Source organism: Daphnia magna, linkage group LG1 (genome assembly GCF_020631705.1).
Source record: "Daphnia magna isolate NIES linkage group LG1, ASM2063170v1.1, whole genome shotgun sequence".
NCBI lineage: Eukaryota > Metazoa > Arthropoda > Branchiopoda > Diplostraca > Daphniidae > Daphnia > Daphnia magna.
This window is the reverse complement of record NC_059182.1, coordinates 18,483,723-18,506,118: the sequence shown is the minus strand read 5'-3', so window position 1 is coordinate 18,506,118 and position 22,396 is coordinate 18,483,723. Positions and strand designations below refer to the sequence as shown.

General features: G+C 38.2%; 1 protein-coding gene and 2 long non-coding RNA genes across 8 annotated transcripts; 2 read left to right on the top strand and 1 right to left on the bottom strand.

Annotated features, from left to right (window-relative positions):
* The first annotated feature begins 740 nt into the window (after positions 1–740).
* Positions 741–6,458, top strand: LOC116934738. 4 transcript variants are annotated; one of them, XR_006641555.1, is made up of 4 exons: positions 741–1,130; positions 5,907–5,997; positions 6,106–6,272; positions 6,332–6,458. It is a non-coding gene; the product is annotated as an uncharacterized LOC116934738 (long non-coding RNA). The 4 variants fall into 4 exon arrangements; XR_006641545.1 differs by lacking the exon at positions 741–1,130 and adding an exon at positions 5,412–5,524; XR_006641550.1 differs by lacking the exon at positions 741–1,130 and adding an exon at positions 5,422–5,528.
* Positions 6,459–9,152: 2,694 nt separating this feature from the next.
* Positions 9,153–11,166, top strand: LOC123475904. The gene is made up of 7 exons (XM_045179146.1): positions 9,153–9,286; positions 9,353–9,675; positions 9,735–9,806; positions 9,894–9,955; positions 10,016–10,096; positions 10,192–10,515; positions 11,148–11,166. The coding sequence occupies exons 3-7, from the start codon at positions 9,765–9,767 to the stop codon at positions 11,164–11,166; spliced, it is 528 nt and encodes a 175-aa protein (XP_045035081.1). The 5' UTR covers positions 9,153–9,286; positions 9,353–9,675; positions 9,735–9,764.
* A 125-nt stretch (positions 11,167–11,291) lies between these two features.
* LOC123466811 lies at positions 11,292–16,052 on the bottom strand. 3 transcript variants are annotated; one of them, XR_006641540.1, is made up of 7 exons: positions 16,008–16,043; positions 15,875–15,950; positions 14,908–15,796; positions 12,541–14,820; positions 11,912–12,478; positions 11,778–11,849; positions 11,292–11,504 (listed from the first exon to the last, which is right to left on the bottom strand). It is a non-coding gene; the product is annotated as an uncharacterized LOC123466811 (long non-coding RNA). The 3 variants fall into 3 exon arrangements; XR_006641539.1 differs by having other exon boundaries at positions 14,908–15,950; positions 16,008–16,052; XR_006641541.1 differs by having other exon boundaries at positions 11,912–12,161; positions 13,394–14,820; positions 14,908–15,950.
* Positions 16,053–22,396: the final 6,344 nt, after the last annotated feature.

Here is a 22,396-nt window from a genome sequence, read left to right as displayed (position 1 = left end):
GATTGCATAAATCGTCCTTGCCTGTATCCTTAATTCATATACCTACTTTCCTTAAGATTATAGGAATTTTCTCGACGTTTTTAATAATAGAATCTTATTATTTTTTAATTTGTTCCATTATTAATAAACTTTTATTTCACCAAATCTTTCCTCTTATAATTATATTTTTTTCATTGTTATGTGTTTTCTCCTACAAACGAACGATTGGCTACCCTTCGCAACCGTGGCTCTTCAGCATCATACATGAATACTTTCGGCTCGTTATTACCCGTTTTCTTATTTCTCGTCATGTGTGTATGTTTTGTATTTGTTGTTTTGAAACCACAACAAGCGGAAGACATCGATTATTTGGTTTCGTTGCTGCCATAAGCATTTGATGTGCGCGCTAATGAATTTATTTGTCTTTTCATTTCTCGTTTGCCTCTCAATTTTTCTTGGGTTTCCCTGTCTGATGACGAAGCCCTCATGCGCCTGCGTCACGTGAAAATACAGTATATAAATGAAAATAATAATAATAAAAAATTAAACACAAAAAAAAAAATACACGTCTAGATTGAAGAGAAAATTCTTTTCCATCCTTTTCTTTATTTCCTCACATTCCGTTTAGGATACCGAGAAGAGAACCAATTCATGCAAGGAAGGCCCGCTGGTGGCGTCCTCTATATAATTATCGGGTCCACCTCATGTAGCAATTAGTTACAACTCTAGTAATCGATCGTGTACCAAGAATACGCCCCCACATTTTGCATTCTGCGTGCCATGTAAGGTCTATACTATCAGCTGTTGTGTAGGCCTGTTTGTCCGAGTTTCTGAATCTAGTGCAAGTGATTTCCTTACATTTTAAATTTTGGTTGAATCTTTTTTTTTTTTTTTTTTGAGATTTCAGTGCTCGGCATCGATCCATTGCATCTACACATTGCAAATTTCTGTGGTCGTAAAGATCACATTATTTTCGTGAAACTCTTACATCATTGACAAGAACTGCAATGGGCGGCCAGATCATCAGCATTCGGAGCTATTAGTATCTACATAATGTAATAGCTGTTGGGATTGGGTTCGTTCTGCACGACATGAACGATCAAAAGTTCCCGTCTGCTCGCAAAAAATCAATTCCACGTTGTGATTCGTTAGTAAGTAGGTGTTTTAATCTTCCTTTCCTTTTGGCGGATGAGAAGGGGGGTATCTCCATTACAGATGTCAAGCGAAATGACTAGAGAGAGTTTGGTCTTCATCAATTTCTGATGAAGACGATGGTGCTGCCAACACGTCCCTTAATTTGACGTCACTTGAATTCAATTGTGAACTGCAGGTCTTGTATAACAACTAGCGTTTTGCAGTCGCTTTTATTTCGACATCGAAAGTTGTGTGTTTAGGGAAAGTAGACTAGCCTACCCCCACATTACGTCAGTACGATTCACTTATATCAGACAGGAAACAGCCGCCCACAGAGAGAATAGAGGGCTGGCTTAGAACACTGAGGCAAAAAATGTATAGGTGTGATGGACAAGTTATGTATGAGAAAGTTGATGAGGGCTGCAACTGAAAAACACGAAACCCGAGGGGTTTCTTTTCAAAGCTCTTGTTATAACTCCCGCTAGACTATTGATGTTCTCCGACTGTCAGTCTGCATTACGCGTCCATTCACAAATCGTTACTCTGGCGACAAATAGCGAGTTGGTGCGTGAAACATAAAAGTATGGCCTGCAACGTAGACATTTCAGTTTGAACTATATTCATATCATTACATGTTTTGTAAAACAATTCTATATATGGGGGTCAGCAAACTTTCGTCAACCTCTATTGTCTATTGTATACTTTAATTTCTTCGTGTGTTCACGCGCTATATGTATAGGACACACGCTGTTTTATTTCACGGCTATACGAAGACATTCCCCCCCGAGAAACTGGCCGCAGACTCATCGCCCTTTTATAATGGAATTAACCGAATACGTGGCATTATCGAATTAGAGTTTCTTGGACGCGCGTACATTAGATTAACTTGATTACGCGTGCAGGGCCGTCGATGGGCGAGACAAGCACAAAAAAGGTTTTCACAGATTATTTTCGAAATGAAAAAGACATAAAAGTCGTAGCACAGAAAAAAAAAGCCGTACAAATTTATAGCGGAAATGACAGGATGACACGAACAAAGGAAGCTCTTGTAAGTTTTGAAGATGGCATGATCCAATTGAACGTGACAATTGGTACGAGCTACGTATAGCAAACGGCTTTCGTATATACACAGACTTGACAAGACTATCATTTGAATCCTTTAACGTTTTAACTGAAGAAGATGAAGACCCGAGCTGATTTTCCACATGCAAACAGGCAAAATTATTTAGAGCATGTCTAATTTTTTTTTTTAATCTATTCCGGGCTCTTCGTTTTTACGTACTGCGGTCGTTCTATGCAAGGCATCCGTATGTCTAATCGGGAGCTCTGCAACTGCTGTTGGTGACACATTTCTACGGAAAAATGGAGAAGGGACCAGTCAAGCGAAAAGATGACGATCCATTAACGACCGCCAACACCAGAGGAAAATACATAAGCACACTACACTATATCTAAAAATGAGACTGGAGAGTTGACGCAAAGGAACGTGACCGACGCTCTTCTTAGTCTCTTAACGCTGATGGCTTCATATCAAGCGGAGAATGGGATAGATTCACCAGTGCGTGACGTACACTTGAGATATTAATTGGACTTTTGAATCAGAACGTCATCCTCTCTTTTCTTTTCCCTTCTGCAAGTCCAGTAATAAAACGACGAAGAAAATGCCTTGATTAAAGAACTTTTGATTGTCGTAATTCGGGTATAGGTGGATATAACGGTGTGTGACGGGCCTAAACGAAGATTACATCTTGTTTATAGGCCCGCAGATTTTTGCTATCAAAACCGAAGGGAAGTCTCGTGACAAGTCAGCATATGCATGCGATGTCAAAATAGTTACGATCGCCAATAATTACAGGGTCTAAAATGAGTAAACAACCATTTGTGTCGGCAGAAGCGGAGGATAAAAGAAAGCCTTGTGAAGAAATGTGCAAGATAAGCAGACATTTGCCCATCGAATGTCGAATATTCTCGATCCCTATTTGAGCAAGAGATGAACACGAAAATTCTCCATATTGCTGCTGACAAAGCCTATGCTGTGCTTCACTTCACCGGTTCAAAAGAAGCAGAGAGCTTGCTGTAGGGACAAACAAGAGGGCAATCACATATCGAGTAAATAAAATAGAAGCCATGGGGGAAATAGGAAAAAAAGCGAAGCAGCAAAGACAGAACTGGTGGATGAAATAACGCAAAAGAGACGGTTCGTAAAAGATTCAATCGCCGGACTCGATATCCCTTAACAATAGCTTTGCTGAACAGCTGAGCTATTGTTTGCCGACTTTCCGTGTCACACTGTGTAAATCGATTCCGAGTATTCACTGAAAAAAAATATATGCAGCAAAGCGCGTCGTCCTCGCTCATCCGCAATCGTTCGCCAATATTGAGCTTGGCCAACATTCGGAACGTTGAGGATCCTATTGAGACTCCACTTCTATTTGCGTTCACATTTGCGGAACTCAAGTTCCATTCTTTGTCCCTTAAAAATTCTCCCCTTTGTTTGCCCTTTTTTTCCTTTCTTAGATATCCGGCCATCATTTCTAGCCAACAACGATGGCGATTGTCCCCCTCTCTACATGCTTTCAAGATAGCCCCATTCAGCATCCATTTCCTCTTTTAGGACATTGACCTTTTCTCAGTCATTTCTGTAGGACAACATCACCCGATTGGACAGAAAACCCATTACGGAGTGAAGGGGTGAAAACGACATCTATACTTTTTCTCCAAGCTAATCAAATGATGTTGTCTCTATCACTATAAGTTTGCTTGCTAATATTTTTTGGAAAAGGAAGAAATAAATACTCCGTTACACGGTCTTCGATGTCGTCATTTGCCGTGCGTCAGAAGCGCAGCAGTTGATTAACGAGAGATGAGCGAAGATATCATCAGGAACATCCAAGTATTTCTTTCGACGGAAGTGGATCTTTTTTTTTTCTTGGTTATAAGATAAGCCGAACGATGCAATCCTTTGGTAAGTGGAAACAGCGACACCCTATGTAACGTGAAGAACCCGTGATGTCCTACATGTCTGCGTGCCACGTGTTGTTGATCATCAACTATAGATAAAGAATATATTCGCGATACCTCACTGGTGTGCTACATCCGTTTCCATTGAACTTTGACCTATGTCCAAATACAAATGTTCAGTATTTTAACTTATACTGTCAGTTATATGCCGGACGTCACTATTATTGAATCAATACTCTGTGCTCATCATAACATCGATAACAAGATTAACACTTCAGTCATGTTATTTATGCATAAAATACCCATTGAGAAATGTTCCAGGAATCAAATGTGGCACTGCAGAGATGAGCTCGAGCGTCGTTGCTGTCGTTGGAAGCAAGCACGGGGTGATGATGACAGGTCTGCCAACTTCTCTCGACGACAGCCGGGCATTGACGTCATACAACCGCTTGTTCCCCTCTTATATAGACAGGAGTCTTCTCCACTCCTTAATAACTACGGTGCGGTTTCTAATGTAATCATCACTTGGTGGAACTGAGTTGCTGATCATCACTCATAAACGACCACCCATGTCTTGAGTGTTGGCAGAAATGTCACTGGCTTAGATGTTTCCCGATAGGGATTCAATCAAAAGTGTTTCCTCTTTGGCCTTGCAAGCTATGACGCGGGAATCGGGGTCAACTTGTAGAGGACATAGCGATATCGTGCATAGACGCGTTTTCGTGACTACCCGTTCAACAGGAATTGCACTTCACCTAGCTTTCCGATAGAGATCTATTATAAGTGGATCGACCAATTTATTCTGAGGTTTTCACCGATAGATGGTACATTTCGGGGACCTCGGCACTATTCTTGTCGCCTTTCAAACTGTGACACGGAAATTACAAAGGTAAAATCTATTGCCCTGTGGATTCCACAGGGCTCTAGTGTCGAGAAGTGCTATTGTCCCATGGATACCAAGTTTCCCTATAGGGATTCTTGCAAAGCAGAATTCCTCATCATTTCATCTCAACCGACCAACGTTTTTTCTGAGATTTTTTCCGATAGATGGCGCCATTTTCGCAAAGGGTTCTCCTTTAATCTTTTATACCTTTTCTTACTTTCCAAGTTAGAACGCAAACATTGGTATCACCTTGTAGAGTAGATAACGCTACGTCGAGTACCCCGTAATTTTAGGCTGAACGGTGAGAGATTGCCGAGCAATTTAGACGGCCAACCCAAGTTTTGGATATGATTTCTTGCGATAGATGGCGTTTAGACGAAAACGAAGACTAGCTGAAATCAGGCCGCGATACTTTTGAAGGCTGGGCTTCCGGCGTCGCCTAGCAACGACTTCATATGAAAGGTCGTGTATATGAGTAATTTCGTTTACGTTAGGTCGTTGTGTTTTGTGGTTTTGGTTTCGTTAATCCCGTTGCTTTGCCGCGTGTGAAACTTATTCATCGCTTTGGTAGGTGTGTGTTCTTCTGTGGCATGTTCAACTGAACGGCTTTGTTGGACAGGTGTTAAGCGGGGAACTAATAATGTTATTCTGGGGCATATTCAACTGAATGGCTTTGTTGGAGAGGTGTTAAGCGGGGAGCTAATAAATGTTCAGTGCGTTCCGTTTTCAACATCTTTTGGCTACTCGTTACTCGTTAAGTTAATACACTGAAAATTTGCTATTTTTTCATACCAACCTGAGGGACACTCTTTTTCACAACACACATGATTGTTTGAAGATTGATTTTCACTAGATGTCATTTGAATGGTACAGTACAGTCTATTTGCTGATTTGCATGTTTTTTCTTTCAGTTTTTATTTGCTGTCAGACAATGTTTTCATATCTTTAGGTGCAGTCCCTATCCACAGCCCTGCAGTGTGCAAAAAAAGGCAGTGGAAAAAATCTGCTTGGGGTTCTGATCTGCACAATGGTGACTTCATGTAAGTGATCTTGAAATGACCTATCAACAGTAATTTTTGTTTTTATTTGGCTTTGACATGCAAATCTATGTCAAATATTTATATTAGCTAAACTGTTATTGAACGTAGGACTACACAGTATTAAAAGACTGTTCCCCTAAGACAAGTTGGAGCTCTGGAGTTTTTTTTAGATGACTCTTGTATTGTAAATATATTCCTGCTTCTTGGAACAAGGACCACAGGATGTCTTGATGAGAACCAAATGTCATCGGAAAGATTGTAAAAAGATGTTTAAGGTATTTGACCAATCTGTAATCATGTTAAAAAAGTGACTTTTTTTGAATTTTTAAATTAGCAGGAGAAACCTAAAGTTGGAGGACGATACATTAGTTTCCCGTTACTAGTTTTGTAAAACAAATGGTAATTTGGTAAAATGAAACCACATGCAACGTTTTACTTTAAATAAATTGTTTTCAAAAGTGGAGATTGATTCAAAATCTTCAGCTTCCCAGGCAGACACCCAACCACAAAGCCATGGGTGATAGATGATATAAAAAATTTATTAATTAAAAAATTTATATTTTAGGTTATAGATTGCAGAGTCAGAAAACAATTTGTAAAACCTGATATTCTAGCCCTCAAAACCCCGGCTGCCCTTATTCTTCAACAAAAACAAATCAGACATTTTTTTGTTGGCATTTTTGCTTAATGATATTGTTACACTTAACTTTAGAAAACATGGGAGTGTATACATATATTCAGGGTCAAGTTAATGATATGGTTGAGCCGAAAATAAATTTCACATTACTTTTGAACAGGTCCCAACTCAGTTTACGTAGTGGATGCCCCTACTATACGACCCAGCAATCTTTACTTGTGGTCTTCCAGTGCCGGGAATTTGCTCTCATGCATGCAATTGCTCAACAAGTAATTAGGTAACCATTTCTGTTGTATATAAAATTTTTATTATTCAACTTATTTCACAACAGTATTTCACATTTCATAAAATAATTAGAATGTTTTTTTTTATTATTTTATAAAATTTTATTTTTATTTTATTTATTTATTTTTTATTTATTTTTTTGTTCTGTTAAGGTGGAACGGTGAAAAGAAAAGATGTTCGCGAAGATAGGCAATTCGAGATCCAAAAAGGAAAGGAGTGCCCATTGTTTAAAGGCTTAGAGACTCGGCAACTGGTATTGCTGACCCGTGGTGACAGCGTCGAATAGGTTGAAGAAGGGTTGTATTGCGTCGCAAAATATTCGCGTCATATTATTTCCGCCATTACTGATACTGAACGCCATCTTTACGGAGTCCAGTTCCATCCTGAATTTGATTTTACTGAAAACGGGTATGTTGGTTTCCTTTCTATTGAGTGCGAAACATTGATCTTAATGGCTGGTGTAAAATTACAGGACGAAAAATGTTGCATAACTTCTTGTTCGACATCTGTGGATTGCAAGGAGTTTTCACATTGGAGAAATGCGAGCAGCAGTGTATCCATACGGCAAAACGTAATAAGATCGGGCTCATACTGGTAAACGGCGGATTCGATTCCGCCGTTTGTGTTGCCCTTCTCCATAAAGCACTACTACAGAGTGACGAATCCGAGCAAGTCGTCACTAGTTTACAGTAACTCGGGCTCAATCTTCGGGTAATTTGAGATACTTTTCTGGACAGTTCAGAATCTTATAATTGGCCAAAATTTGATACGAGATTAATTGATACGTCGTCCTGTCACATCTCAAATTCTATGGTTTATAATTCTTGTTCTATGACCGAGTTCTTTTCCAGACAGTGGCTTCCATTTCCTGGAATTGAACATTCAGAAAATATCGTATATTGCAAATTGTTAAGATCTATTCAGGGTGGTACCATAAAGTATGAGTGTAGAAAAGGGTACGTAGGCTTCTAAAAGTGAAGAACAGCTATGACGTCGTTGGTAAGCGGAAAAGTTACTGCTTATTGAAGCGTCAGCGGACGGTTTTAAGAATGGACTCTTTCCGTTGCTTTGCCCAATGAATCTGTGCTTGGAACTGGCAGGTGGCGTTTAACAGTGGCAACCAATCTTTATTCTTAAAACCCAGAGATGTTCTTCACTTTTCAGGGGGATTGATTGAGATACTTGTTGATTTATCCATGAAGAATACCAATACATGGATATATGGAGAGTAATAAAAGTATAAAACTGTAATTCCTCATGGCATTTTCATTCACGCATACGCGACAGTTCGTGAGCAGACGAACCATTGAAAGGGCCTTGCGTAGTCTAGCTGCATCCAGCCAGATACTAGTAGAACCCAAAACATTGTTTCGACAAGTACTGTCATATCTCGTTTGCAGGTTTTCATTAAATACCAAGTAAGTAAGTAGGCATATATAATCATGCTAAAAATTCAAGTCTATTTAAGTGTCAGAACTGAAATTGTACTTTTAGAAATTTTAAAACACCGCATAGCTTTTATTAACACTAGTTTACTTTTACAACTATCAAAATCTTGTTAACCATTTAAAGGAAAACAAAGTTCATTTTTTAGATTTCTGAAATTTTGACTTCCGGTTTTACTTCCGGTTTAAAAATGCAAAATAACTCTTATTTGTTGGTCTGTCAGAAAAAAGATTCACATTTTCGTGATCCTCGTCAAATTTGGGGTCGACTCCATGTATCAACTCAAAATACCCCAAAATCGTCAAAAATCGCAAATTTTCCTGAACTATAAAGTGTTCATGAAAAATCGCGATTTTGGTCAAATCCGACTTTTGGCTAAAAGCTAGTCATTCCCAATCCAAATTTAATAAGGAGCACGAAAATCCTACTCGTTTTGTTATGGGATCACTGTTTCCGGAGATATTGGCTACTTCCGGAAAAATTTCGTGACAATCTGAAAAAGTAAAAAATGAACTGTATTGTTCTAACAGTTTCAAATACTTTTCTCGCATGCGTTAGAGTGTGGTAGCTATTATTCCATGTTTTTCTTGCTTTCAACACTACAGGCTGATCCTACGAGCTACGACAGTTTTACCTACAAATGTTTAGCGTTTCATGCTGCAACTATAGTAGTTTATATTCTAGGATGTTATGCCTAAAATTGGAATTCAACTATCAGAGATTAGAAACATTCAAGTACTTAAAAGCAAGTATTGTACTTATTTCAAAATTCAAAACAAAGTTTAATTTTTGGTTCTAGGTTGAAACTCTAGATGGCGTGGATGTGCGGCTATAATGGAGATTTTGAGTGACAAGTTAAACGTAAGTTTGTTACGTTATCCTGTTATGTGTTTCAAAGGATTTTTCATCAAAAAATTTACGGTATGTTGTTATCTATTCAGTATTGCTATCGTTGGGTATGTATTGAAAAGGAAACCCTTGACATAGATTGCTTTTTGTATGTGGTGGTGTTTCGCCTTGTCAGCTATGCCAGCTGCTGAACCAGCAGCCTGCATTCCTGCTATCAATGTACAATAAGGGATCCTGGCACTTTAAGAAGGCCACTATTCCTTAGATAAAGATCACCATCCAGTTCAAGTACTGTTAATGGACCTCAAGCCTTTTGTTTAAGCTTAGTGATGTGTTCTCTTGTCAGTCAACGACAGAGTCTTCATCTACTTTGTGTTGCTAACCATCAGCCTTCAGCATCCCAGGTCTCCAGATTTCCAAGTTTCTCTGATTAGCAAAATACCCGTCAGCTCTTCATTGTGGTATTTAAAACATTACTAATCTTCCACTACACACACCTGTAACAATTTTCTCTACACAGGCTTCTCTTCCTCTCTTCTTAGTCTGCTGAATGCCAACATTGAATAAGGTTCATCATCATTGCCTTTCCATGGTATTTTAATTTGGTGGATTATCTGGATTTCTCATTTTAATAAATCGTTCTTGTATAAATGGAAAATCTCCATTGTTAATCCTGCAGTTCTTCTCACCGTTACTTAGCCAGCTCACATGGATAGGCTTTAATAACATCTCCATTTTTTGGTATTTTAAGTTTCTATGTTATGGAGCATTGTTGTATTGTAACAAAAACTTCTGTGATAGGACTGCAAATATTCATGTTCGTTCGGTACAACACTGCCGTTTTGACAATTTCGGTAGTTTCGCCCCCAGTGGACCACACGCGTAAGTTCTTTGTCTTTTTCATCGTTTTATCAGACAAATGCCATTTTCCGCTCAAAATCACTTACTTCTTTTTTTGCCACGTTTAATCAATTTAGAACTACATTTTCTTCGTCTTCCTGCCGTTGTTGTCAACGACTTCACCTCATCGCTATCTTCGTTGACATCTTCGCCTTCATCTCTGTCTCGTCGTCTTGGTCGTCTTCATCTTCGTCTCGTCGTTTTGGTCGTCTTCGCCTTCATCTCTGTCTCGTCGTCTTGGTCGTCTTCCCCTTCATCCCCGTCTCGTCGTTTTGGTCGTCTTCGCCTTCATCTCCGTCTCTCCGTCTCGTCGTCTTCGCTGTCTTTGTTTACGCCATTACCTCGTCGCTGGCTTCTCCTTCGCCTTTCCGTGAGGGAATTCATCGTGGATCGTCGCTCTGGTACTGTTTTATTTTGCATTGTTATGTTTAAGTTAACCCGTTGGCTGCCACCCCGTTTGCGTCCCATTTTTTTGTAGCTTGTAGGGACCGGCCGCAATGGCCTTCGCCGCAAGGCGCTTTAGGCAATGCACCAGTAGGGACTTCTCTTTGTCGATGCGGTGGCGGATTCCTGAGGGTGTGCATTCCCTGTAATGGATTCCGTCGCCGTGTCAACCCGGACTTGTCTTCGGACAAGTCCCACCTTGTTCGCGATCCTTAAGACGCGATGCGTAGCTACTGTAGTTTAAGCAACCTACGGGTTGCGTGGCCTGGCAGCCAACGGGTTAACTTATAGTTAAGTGTATGTATGTTTGTGTAAATATATTTGTGTATGTATTGTTATGTAAAATAGTGGTGGAATTGTTGGGAGGAGGTGGGACAATAAAAACAATTTAAATTTTAATTCATTCTTCTTGTTTATTTCATTTCCCTTTATTCGAATTTATGCAAATCAAAGATAAACTTAGATTGTTTGTTTTCCCAACCTATTTCAATCGAAGTCCAGCCATCTCAATAGTACTTATTTCAAAAGATTTCACAGTCGGTGAAACATCAGTGAATAAATTGTTTTCTTTGTTTCATTTGACTTCAAGTGCAATCACTTGGCAATAAAAAAAAGGAAAAAATGACTGAAACAAACTAACTTCACGTGGTGGCATCACAAAAGGAATTAACCATTACCATCTTTAACTCCTTTGTTTCCGTTGAAAGAGGTAATAATTCAACAAATACAAGAATGATACTGAATATGTTTTATTTACACTGACAACATAACATTAGAGGCATTCTCTTCTGTCACCGAGTGACTCCAACGCCAATGAAACACATCAGGTGCCTCCAGGATCTCTGCAAATTAAAACTGTAAACCATTTTCGAAGAAACCAAGTCCTGGATTGAACCAAGTCACTGAATGATTCCACAGCCACAACAGTACATCAGGTGATAAAGACCTAAAAGCATGATTACAAAAACTTAAACTATTAATAATAAATTCTTATATCACGTGATGACACATCCAAGAATCTAAGATATTTAAATAGGGAAATAGAATGATTTTGATGCCACCACAATACATCAGGTACATCCCAAAGACCTGAAAGCATGATTTAAGAAACTTAAAGTATTAACAATAAATTCTAACATCACCTGATGACACCTCCAAGAATTTAAGAGATTTAGATAGAAAAAAGATTATAAATAACTACTACTCTTTTACGTATCACCTTTGAAACAAAATGGGTATATCAGACTAACGGAGATGAAAAACGTGCTAGCAAAGCCAAGCCATGTTCCTCCTTAAAAAATTTAAAATATAAGTGGTACGATGTTTCTTTGACATAAATTTTTACCATAATACCTTGAACAACTCAGCATTGATTGAATTCACCAGATGCAACTCAAAACACACGGCATAGGTGGTAAAATTTCAAGAAGAGAGAAGTTCGTATCAGCAGCCATCCTCAGTCAGAAGCCACGCGAAATGGAACAGCTGACGGGACAGCTGACATTTCCCGTATATTTTCAAGACATCTAGGGGAGAAATAACTAACTCCGTAGAATTTTTATGGGCATGTCAGCTGTTCCGTCAGCTGATGACATTTTTCGTCCTGTAATTGTACACCAGCCATTAAGATCAATGCAACCTTTCTGTAACCTTGTCTACGCTGTCAACATTGGTCAGTAATACCAGTCTATAAGCCTTTAAACAATATGCACTCCGTTTCTACTTGGATCTCGAATTGCCCATATTCGCGAACATCTTTTCTCTCCACCGTTCCACCATAACAGAACAAAAAACACACACACAAAAATTAATTAACGAATTAAAAAAAAAGGAATCAAGTTTCATTTAACCAGTTTGCCATTTGTTTTACAAAACTTTCCATGAGAAAAAAATGTATCAAGCTCCAACTTTAGGTTTTTCCTGCAAATATAAGAATACCAAAACAGTCATTTTATTAACATGATTACAGATATGTCAAATACCTTAGACATCTTTGTGGGCGGAAGTTGGAAGTCTTTTATTCTTTTGTTGCGCTTTAGCATTTTGTTCAATCTTCTTGCATTTGTCCATACCATGAACATGTATGATTTAGATAAAAAAATCAACGAGGATCACAAAAATCTATTTCGATTTTACTTGGGACTAAAAACAGATGCGCCATACCCATAACCACTTTAATTGCGTCTTATTAAGAAATTATATAATTAATGGGGAAACTAATATGTTTTCTGAAATCTGCATTCAATTTCGACTATACCGTATAATTTTCAGCGAATTCCAAGAGATGTGAATTTTTGCAGATTTTGACAAAAGTGAGAAGGGTATAGCCTTCCCACTTTTTCATTTTTTGACAAATTCTAGATATAGTTAAAAATGCATGTTTTCCACTCAAAATTTGACGAGGATCAAGAAAATAGATTTCGTTTTTATCTTGGACTTGAGGTTTTTTCAATAAACGTAAGAAACCGATAAACAAATATTTTGCGCCACAGGCACTTTTGTTCCAATTATTTAAAAAACGGCCAAAATGCTTAACATTTCAAAGGAACAAGGGAAATCTAGTGCAATTAAAAGTTAAAATTTGTTGCATTTGTTTAATTGAACAACCTAAACTGTTTTTCGATCCATCGTTTAATCAATTACGAACAAAGGACCACAAGAAATAGCAATACATCAGTAATTTCTGATTTATTGCATTCAGGTGCTGGTCTATTTTTACAACAGTTAACAATACATAGAGCCAACTAAACTCAAAACGATCACTCAAACTTGGGTCGTAAAGCTGCAGAAGAAATTCGAAAATTGAATGGAGAAAAAAATTATTTAGGAGCTTACTGATTTGTCAGTAGCAGAGAAATGAGAATTTCGTTCGTTAGATTCCCAAAACATGGGTCCTGGCAAAATCGGTGGAATCCATTGCACAAAAATGGGCTGACGAATTCCCTAGAAAATTAGCCGTTGTAATCACTTCACAGACCGATGTGTTGGGAGCGATGGAGACAGGATCATGCTGGTGATGTCATCACCAGTATTTTTCGAAAATAATGAAATGCCGTGGAATCGGCAGGAAATTCTTAAAGTTACTTGTTTTCTTCCCATTCAAACGCACATCATGCTTTCGTTTGCACGGGGATCGTTGCAGAGTGACGTATTCTCACTAGTAACAACGCTCATAAGTAAAAATAAAATTTCGTCTGTTCACAAGTAAATGTTTTCAGAAATACAATGTTCCATAAATAAAAATTTCCATTGATAAAAATATGTATAAGTAAAGCTATATTATTTTTACAAGTAAAAATGTCCATTGGTAATTAATGCCATAAATAACAAAATAAAAATTTTCTCATTAGTAACATGATTCACAGATAAATATATCCACTAGAACTTTTTCCCATTGCAACTATGTTTCAGATGTAATTTGTTTTACAAGTAACACGAAATAACATCATTTATACTTAACATTTTCATAGGTAACATTATTTACAAATAAATATATCCACTAGAACTTTTGCCCATTGCAACTATTATTCAGAAGTAATTTGCTTTAGAAGTAATTTGTTTTACTAGTAAATGAAAATTAATTATTTTTTACATATATTCATAAGTAACATATTATCACAAGTAAGTTGTTCAGTAATAATAATTTTCATGAATAACATTATTCACAAATAACTTTATCCACTAGAACACTTGCCCATTGCAACTATTATTCAGACGTAATTTGCTTTAGAAGTAATTTGTTGCAGTAGTAACTCAAAATAAGGGCTGTTCGACATCTTTTTTAAGATTTGTTGAAATCGTGAAACGCAGCAACTCATGTATTTTTTCGTCTGCTACGAGTGACTTGTGTAGTTCTGCGAAATATTAATTTAGAAAAAAAACAGTGATAGAAAAGGGGGTTGTTTTGAATTTCTGATGTGTTTTCTTTATTTATTAGTTCGTTATAGTGTTAGTGTTTAACTATGTCACTGTCTAATTATGCCAGTGGACTTAGTATTGAGGCCAAAACACGTTATTTGGAAAAGTTACAAATGTTTAACAGTGATTGTCCATATAGTATTCCTAATTCTCTGTGGAAACACGGTTTAGACTGTTGTCCAATTGTTCCAAAAATTGCTCCCTCAGATATCTTCATATATCTTGTTGAAACAAAAGCTATAAAAATCATATTCCATCTATGATGTAATTCTTATTTCTTTCGCAGGTTCTCAGTGACTACGACTTGAGTGTCCTTCGTGTCTGTTACCCTCAGATTCTGCCTCCTGAAATTTACAACATTTTATGGGATAAAATTCTTTGTGCCTGTTACCATACACTACTTGACGGGTATTCGGCCTTATTTTACGCACCTTTATGTAAGACCGTATCCGATTTGAAATTCTTTAGATTTTCCGCTGTAAGGAAATGCACGAACGAAGGTCGTGCACTAATGCAGTTAGACTTCAGGCATTTTCAAGTCAAAGTGGAAAGCTTGACACGTCTAAGACCTCTTCCTGACCCACATATTGTCGAAACATACATAAAGGCATATTATTTACCTGAAAATTCTTTGGAAAAATGGATTCAAGAACAAACGGTAACTCAATCAAATTTAGCATTAATACCGTTGTCTTTAATTTAAGAAATTCGCGTCGTCAGCAGCTAATAATTTTGTTTATGCCTTTGTTGAAGGAATATACTCACTAGGCAGATGATGAATCTTCTTCAATGCGTAAGTCAAGGCAGTAAAAAGATTCGGCTGAACTTAACTTCCTTCATGGAAGATTTAGATTTGAATCGTCGATAAAGCTCTTTGTTATGATTCAAGTGATGAAATTTTTGTAAATTGAGAAATATACATGACATTCCATTACTTGTTGTCTGGCTTTCAATTTTGAGTTTAGATAAATATTTACAAAATATTACTCGAGATCTAGAAAATTAGCTTAGTTTCACTTAATTATATTTTACTTGCCTCAATTTGATAACAGTTGTATTGAAGGTCGATTGCTTTACGCAGAATGCATTTACTTCACTTTCACTGTCTTCCCAGCCTTCATGTCTGATACGAGTTATTGGTCAAATCGAAACATGCAACCACATGAATGGATCCGACATCTTACTAGCAAATGTTTAGACCAAGTTCCTTCATAACCTGGAATCTTCTTAATGCAAAATTATAATTCCCTTCGTACACAGCCTACTAAAGTTCCATACGAATAATCTTAATACTGACAATTTTTTTATGTAAAAATAACCCTGAAAGTATGCGTCAAGGAATGGTGTCAAGTTTAATGCAGTAACAATTGTACAAATATAATGGTCATCGTTAATTACTTTACAGAAAAAACGAAACAACGGGGAGACGAACTTATTCCTTGTCATCATCATCATCCTCTTCCTCATTGTTGATCTAATAAGGTTCATAATTAGTAATGAAGCCGACATTAAAAACAGTAATGTTACTTACATTGAAGTATCTGAGTTCATAAGAGGTCTTAACCCCTTTTCTATCACTGTTTTTTTTTTAAATTAATATTTCGCAGAACTACACAAGTCACTCGTAGCAGACGAAAAAATACATGAGTTGCTGCGTTTCACGATTTCAACAAATCTTAAAAAAGATGTCGAACAGCCCTTACACTTATCACAAGTAACCGGTTCAATAAAAACGCCACTGGGTGTCGGCCTTCGAGATTTATGTGGGGCTGCGTTGGCCGAAGCATCCAGTGCTTCCACCAACTCCATCTCGTTCAAGGGCCTGAACGCTGTCAGGCAAAACATGACGACAACTCCTGTTAGGGTTCAGGTCCCTGGCCTCAATTTACAGCAAGAGATAGGCAGCTCAATTCGCTACACTAGCGCAACTTGCCAAACGAATTCAGTTGCAACTCCATCTCGTTCAGGGACCTGAACCCTGTCAGGCAAAAACGTAAAACCCCCGAGCCGTTATTTTTTTGTTTTGTGTTTGTTATTATTTATGTTTATTGTTTATTTTTCTTTCTGTTTCCTTTCCGTAATACAATACCTTTTAACTTTATAATTTTTTTCATTTATTAGAATATTACTTAATTAAGCAACGGTATAATTTCATTAAAATTACTGTAATAATTGTGAATTTCCACTCATGGGCATTCGGGTAGTGGAACGGGTTCCAAAACCCGATATCATTACTGTGTACACTATTTGACTTGTTTTTTGCAATACATCATAGTTTTATTTATTTTCCTTCACTTGCACACCCATTTTAAGTTAAGGCTGGGCCATATCTTTTAAAGTGGGTATTTTAAACGAAAGAAAACCGCTTGATAAGCACCTACCCGAGTAATGACCCATCAGCTATTTTTCAGGTAGGTAGGTCGGTGCGGTTTAACGTGTCTCGGGTAATCCCTCTATCCCAGTACACAAAATTAAAATAGCTTTATAGGTAACCATATTAGGTCTAAATAAACAAATTTTACAGAAATGGATAGCCAATGATGGGGGCTATCCACTTCCGTCAAATTTTTACTTAAAAAATACGTAACCGAGTAGTTTTCCGATTGGATATTTTTGTCGGTGTGGTTTGACGGATCGTGAACTAAATGAATTATAATCGGTAAACCATAAGCTCTATATTTGAAAAAAAAATTACAGGAATGGATAGCTCTTGATTAGATCTATCCACTTGTGCAAAACTATCGCATTAAAAAATTCTAATAAGGGTAGTAAACCGATTTACAATTTTTGTTAAGGTCAGTGCGGTTTCACAGGTATCGGGTCCAAATAAGTCCAAATTAAATAAATTTTACAGATATCGATAGCCCTCATCAAAAGCTACCCACTTCTGTAAAAATTATGAAAAATTATTCATAAACACAAAAACTTGAGACAAGACGTTTTTTTATAGTTTTTACGCTCTGTGGATATACTCAACCATATTGACAAAAGTAAAAAATATAATCCTTTTTAAATTTTTTTTTCTATGAATACTTGTTCAAATTTTTTTATAGAAATAGATAGATCTTGATGAGGGTTATTGATATCTGTAAATATTATTTAATTTGGACTTATAGTTTTTCCGCAAAAAATTATTGAAGTTTTACATAGGAAAAATAACAGCTTTTTTGGAGATAAAATATTTTGTATTATATCAGAACAGAGGTAAAGTACACGATTCCAAAAAATTTTGTAACGAAACTAACTAAAACTTAATTAAATATATTATTTTTCATTTCCCTCCTATAAGGCCCGAGAGGAGAAATACCGCAGGTCAGAATGCAGACTTGGCACTTCAGCATCCGATCTTGGTGTCTAGTACTAAATATTAATCATTTAAATTTATGTTCATAAGTAACATATAACACATGTAACTCGTTTCTTTAGTAACAGTGTAACCCTCTACGTATTAGATCGATACTATATTTTCCCTCGTGGCGGCTTAAAGCGGACATAAGATATTTGTGGTATATTCATGATAATCTTCAATCGGTGTTAATTGTTAAATAACAAGGAAAATTTTTATTAGTTTTAATGATCTAATTGATCTCATAAAAACAAACAAAAATTTTCTTTGTTCCCTACGAAGGCAGATTATTACGAATTTGCCCTAAATTTTGCAATTCCGCATCGGGATTCAAACCCCAGTCTCCGGCGCCGTAATAGGAACCTCTACACATATGCCAGCGACATCTATATAAACCTGCACAAGCTGCTAGCTAAATTTTTTGAATAAGGGATGTTTCAAAGCCCTCGCTCAATATTTCTGAACTGTCGGTTAAAACTTAAAAAACACACTGCCTGAGGGTTTCAAAAATGATAAGTTAAAAAATAATAAGTTAAAAGGTTCTTCCTCTGGTGTGTTAATCTTCCACCGTATCAGATATGTTATCTCTGTTTTAGAATTCTGTACATAGCTGATGAGACTTACTTTTGTGAATCCAAGAGATAATCGGACGAGAGGGTGTGAGAGCAACTTGCAATTTAATCTTTGCCATGGTTCTTCATTGATATGTACTTTTTTTCTAAACATACGTGGTAGTGCATGTTGAATGAATAAGAATAAATGAAGTCGAACAATGTCACAATTCTTGATTCTCAAATGTATTGCTCTCTTGATTAAACGCATGTTTTCCTAATTGGACAATTATTGGACAAAGATTGCCTATAATAAACATTAGTGTTGGTTACCAAATTCCAACAAAATATTGGCAACATCTACTACATCATTTGGGAGAAGAGGTCGGTGAGTGTCGAATGCTGAGCGGCACACTGGACAAGTTCTAATCCTCGACGCTTCAATGACTTCAATGCACTCCAAACAAAAAATATGGCCACAGTTTAATACGGTGTTTGGCATCCTTAACCAACACACGGGGCAATTACCATCATGGTTAACTTCTGGGAATTGTGGAAGGATATTTCCCTGATGTTGCCGAACATCCGCTACGGGCAACTCTTCGTTAATATCTTCTATTTGTTGAGCAGCCCCTATTTCCCTTTCCTGTCGCAGTTGAACTAATCTTGCCATTACATTTGCTCTTCTTTGCAAGAAATTCGCGTCTTGAGCTTCGAAAAATCTTTCCATCCTCACGGCGTTGTCTTCGTCCCCCGAGTCTTCTGATTCCAAATTTTGATCAGCTGGTTCAACCCGACGTATGTATCGACGCCCTCTTCCGGCACCGCCTCTTTGATTCAACAGAGCAGCAGGATTACCGATTGGGCCTCCTTCAACTGCTGCACGTTGACGTGGCGCGGGTGCTCTACCTTGATGTCCACGGGGTCGCCCTCTTCTTCCACGTCCATTTTCAGCCGGAGGATCGACAATGGCCATTTCCTCATTCGCCTCCCGTCTTGGTGCTCCCCGAACTTGCGGTCGCCCTCTTCCACGAGGTCGTCCTCTTCCACGAACCCTTTGAACTGGGGCCACAGGATCTTCGACTGCAGCAATTTCCAGACGATTTTCCGCAGCAAGAACTACTTCAATTTCCACCATTTCATCTTCTTGAACGGCGACATTCGGGGCATCAATGACGGCAGGTGGAACATGAAGCAAAGCCTCGAATGCCGCACGTACTTCGTCCAAGGGGCGGTTAAGTTCTTCAACGTTTTGCTCTCGAAATTCTATTTCGACGGGCTCGAAGCGGAACGCTGCTGCCATTAAGAACTCCCGGATGGTTATCCGTCCATTCTGTAGATCAATCTGCAGAGCCCTGATCTCCCTGTCTCGCGTAACGTATTGTTGACGTCTTCTATCCCTAACAGGGGTGCCATCCCGTAGGGCTAGGTACTTGTACTCCGCCTCCTGACCAAATTCTTGAAGGCGTTCTAAAAGACAGAAACGTTACTTCTTTTTGAATCATGGAGATTGAGAAAGTTAATTGAAATTTACCTAAAAAATACCACGGGTTGGGGTGTGGATTCCCTATAAGATCATTGAATGATCGGTGGTTTGCTTCCATCTGGTTATTTGTTCTATTGTTGTCCATGTTGACGCAGAATCTCTCTGGTCCAATGCGCTCCATCCAAAACGATCGTATGTACTGGACAAATTGGTTGACGCGTACTCTGGATTCTGCGTCAATAGCGCCACCGATTTCGTTAGCGTACATCCGTAGTTCCTATATAACATAAAATTATTAATCGTTTAGTTTGAAATTGAAGGAATATTAGCTACTACCTCGTAGCCGTTCCAAGCATCATTAGGGGGAGAAGAGCAAGCGCAATCGCGAGTTTCACTAGGCGTTTTATCTGGTCGTTCGTCCTATATGCTTGTCCTAACCCCAGATAGCAGGCATACCTATATTTGGACTTGAAAGAAATGTGGAAGCGCTTTTAAAACTAGCAGCAAGCGGGACTTCGAACTCTTAACTTTAAAATAGTGAATTTCATTACATCTTTTTTTTTACTCAAATTCAGGTAAATGCCCATAATTTAGTGATCTTTGCATCGTGATGAAGCAATAACATATAACTATATAACATGACGACTTGACATAATCGACGACCAGTTTATAATATTAAGAGGCGGCGAATAAAATAAAGGAATAAAAAAATGTTATTTTACAAGATTTTTTGACATGATTACTTCATTTGGAATTCTTTTATCTTGGTTACCAAAAATAAATTTAACTTTAGGACTTACCATCCCAGAATGGAAGTAGCAGCCACGAGCCCTACCAGTAAGAAATACGGCCGACATGGATTGTAGTATTGCCAGCTCATAATCACTGATGAGAAGGGTAGGTTCCGGAACTCTTCCGGTGTTCTGCTGGCAAATCTCCAACAACCGACGGAGGCAGCATTCGTACAGTGCTTGGGTCTTGTTCGTCATAAGAAACGATGCCACTGAAATTGTCTTTTAAAAAATGCAAAATAACTACTCGTGAATCACATGTCATGTATAAATAAACTGTAATAAGCTTAGGTCCATCCAGTGTCCGAAGGAAGGTGGCATTACAGTATTTTTTTCGTGCTGAACTAATAGGTTTGTGCCCGTGTTAAATCGGGGGGGGAGGGGATGATGAAATCAACATTACTTTAGCCCATTTCCTACATTCAACCGCTAGGGCACGGAAGAGGAACTAAAAATCCACGATCTCTTCAGATCCGAAAACGGGGAGTAGCCAAAAAATAACTCGCGGAGGTGCGGCGGATTATTTCTTTGGAACTTTACCTGCCCGTCGCAGCTAACACTATCTCTGCCCGTCACTCCCACAGTGACTCTTTGAAATTGCCCACCATCTCCACCCGTTAACCACCCTTTTTGTTTTTGTCCGGCGACTCAACTTGCCCGCCAAAATCCAAGCTGTTTCTGGCCGTCTAACCCCAACACTGTACTTTTCCGTGGATATCTAAGCTTTTTTTGCCTCCCTCAAGATATCTCTACCGGTTAGTCCGTCAGCTCATCGCCTAACTTTCTACCTCTGTCCGACACCCCACTGCCAGTGTATGCCTGTTGATACAGCTAAAATTCCAGCCCATCGGTTGCCATCCACCCATACATTGATAAGCCCTTCAGTAGCCCCATCATATAGTTTTATCCATTGGAAGTGCGTGGGTAAGCTTAGCCGAGAGGGTTTGAACCCTGTTTTACGTACTGCGCCCCAGCCAATTCCACCATTCGCTCAGTCGCTCACAATTGCAATCCACAACAAAATCAGTCGTTTGGATTTTTCTATTTGCTCATATTAGGGTGGAATGTTTAAAAAACTTACCATGCCGTATGATACAGCGTGTAAAGATGCTAACTGGTAGAAGCCTCTAGGTGTTGCATGAAAGGTTCCGTCCATATGCATTTCGTGGGAATCAATGAAAGCGGGGAGAGTTCCGACGTTAACAAACACTAATGCTTCTCCATCCCCCGCCACCACGCGTCCGAAGAAAAATTGGTTGACAGCATTCAAATCCATTCTGAAAAAGTAACCAGATTGTTAAATATAATCAAAATTTATTAGAGTACTTTAATTTACCTATATCTTTGATTGGCGTTGATGAGGTCAGCAAAATGTTGTGCATTTCTTGGATTAACAGGTACATTTTGTTGACGCGCGCGATATAGGGTAGACCGGATACCGACAAATTGGACAGGTGGACGGCCCGGAAATCTTATTAATATATAAAAAAACATAAAAAAGAATGAACAAGATGCCTTTATAGGTTAAGAATACAAAATGAAAATGAGATATCTACGAATAAGAATTACAAACGTAAAGCCACAAATTAACAAACAATACAGAGTAACATATAACAACATTCTACTTGAATGCGATAGAAAGAAAAATAGCAGCTTACCTTCTTAAAGCTGACATGTAAATGGTGTGCAGAGGGACATTAGTGTTGGCAGCTTGTTGACGACACCAATCCATGAACTCAAATTTTA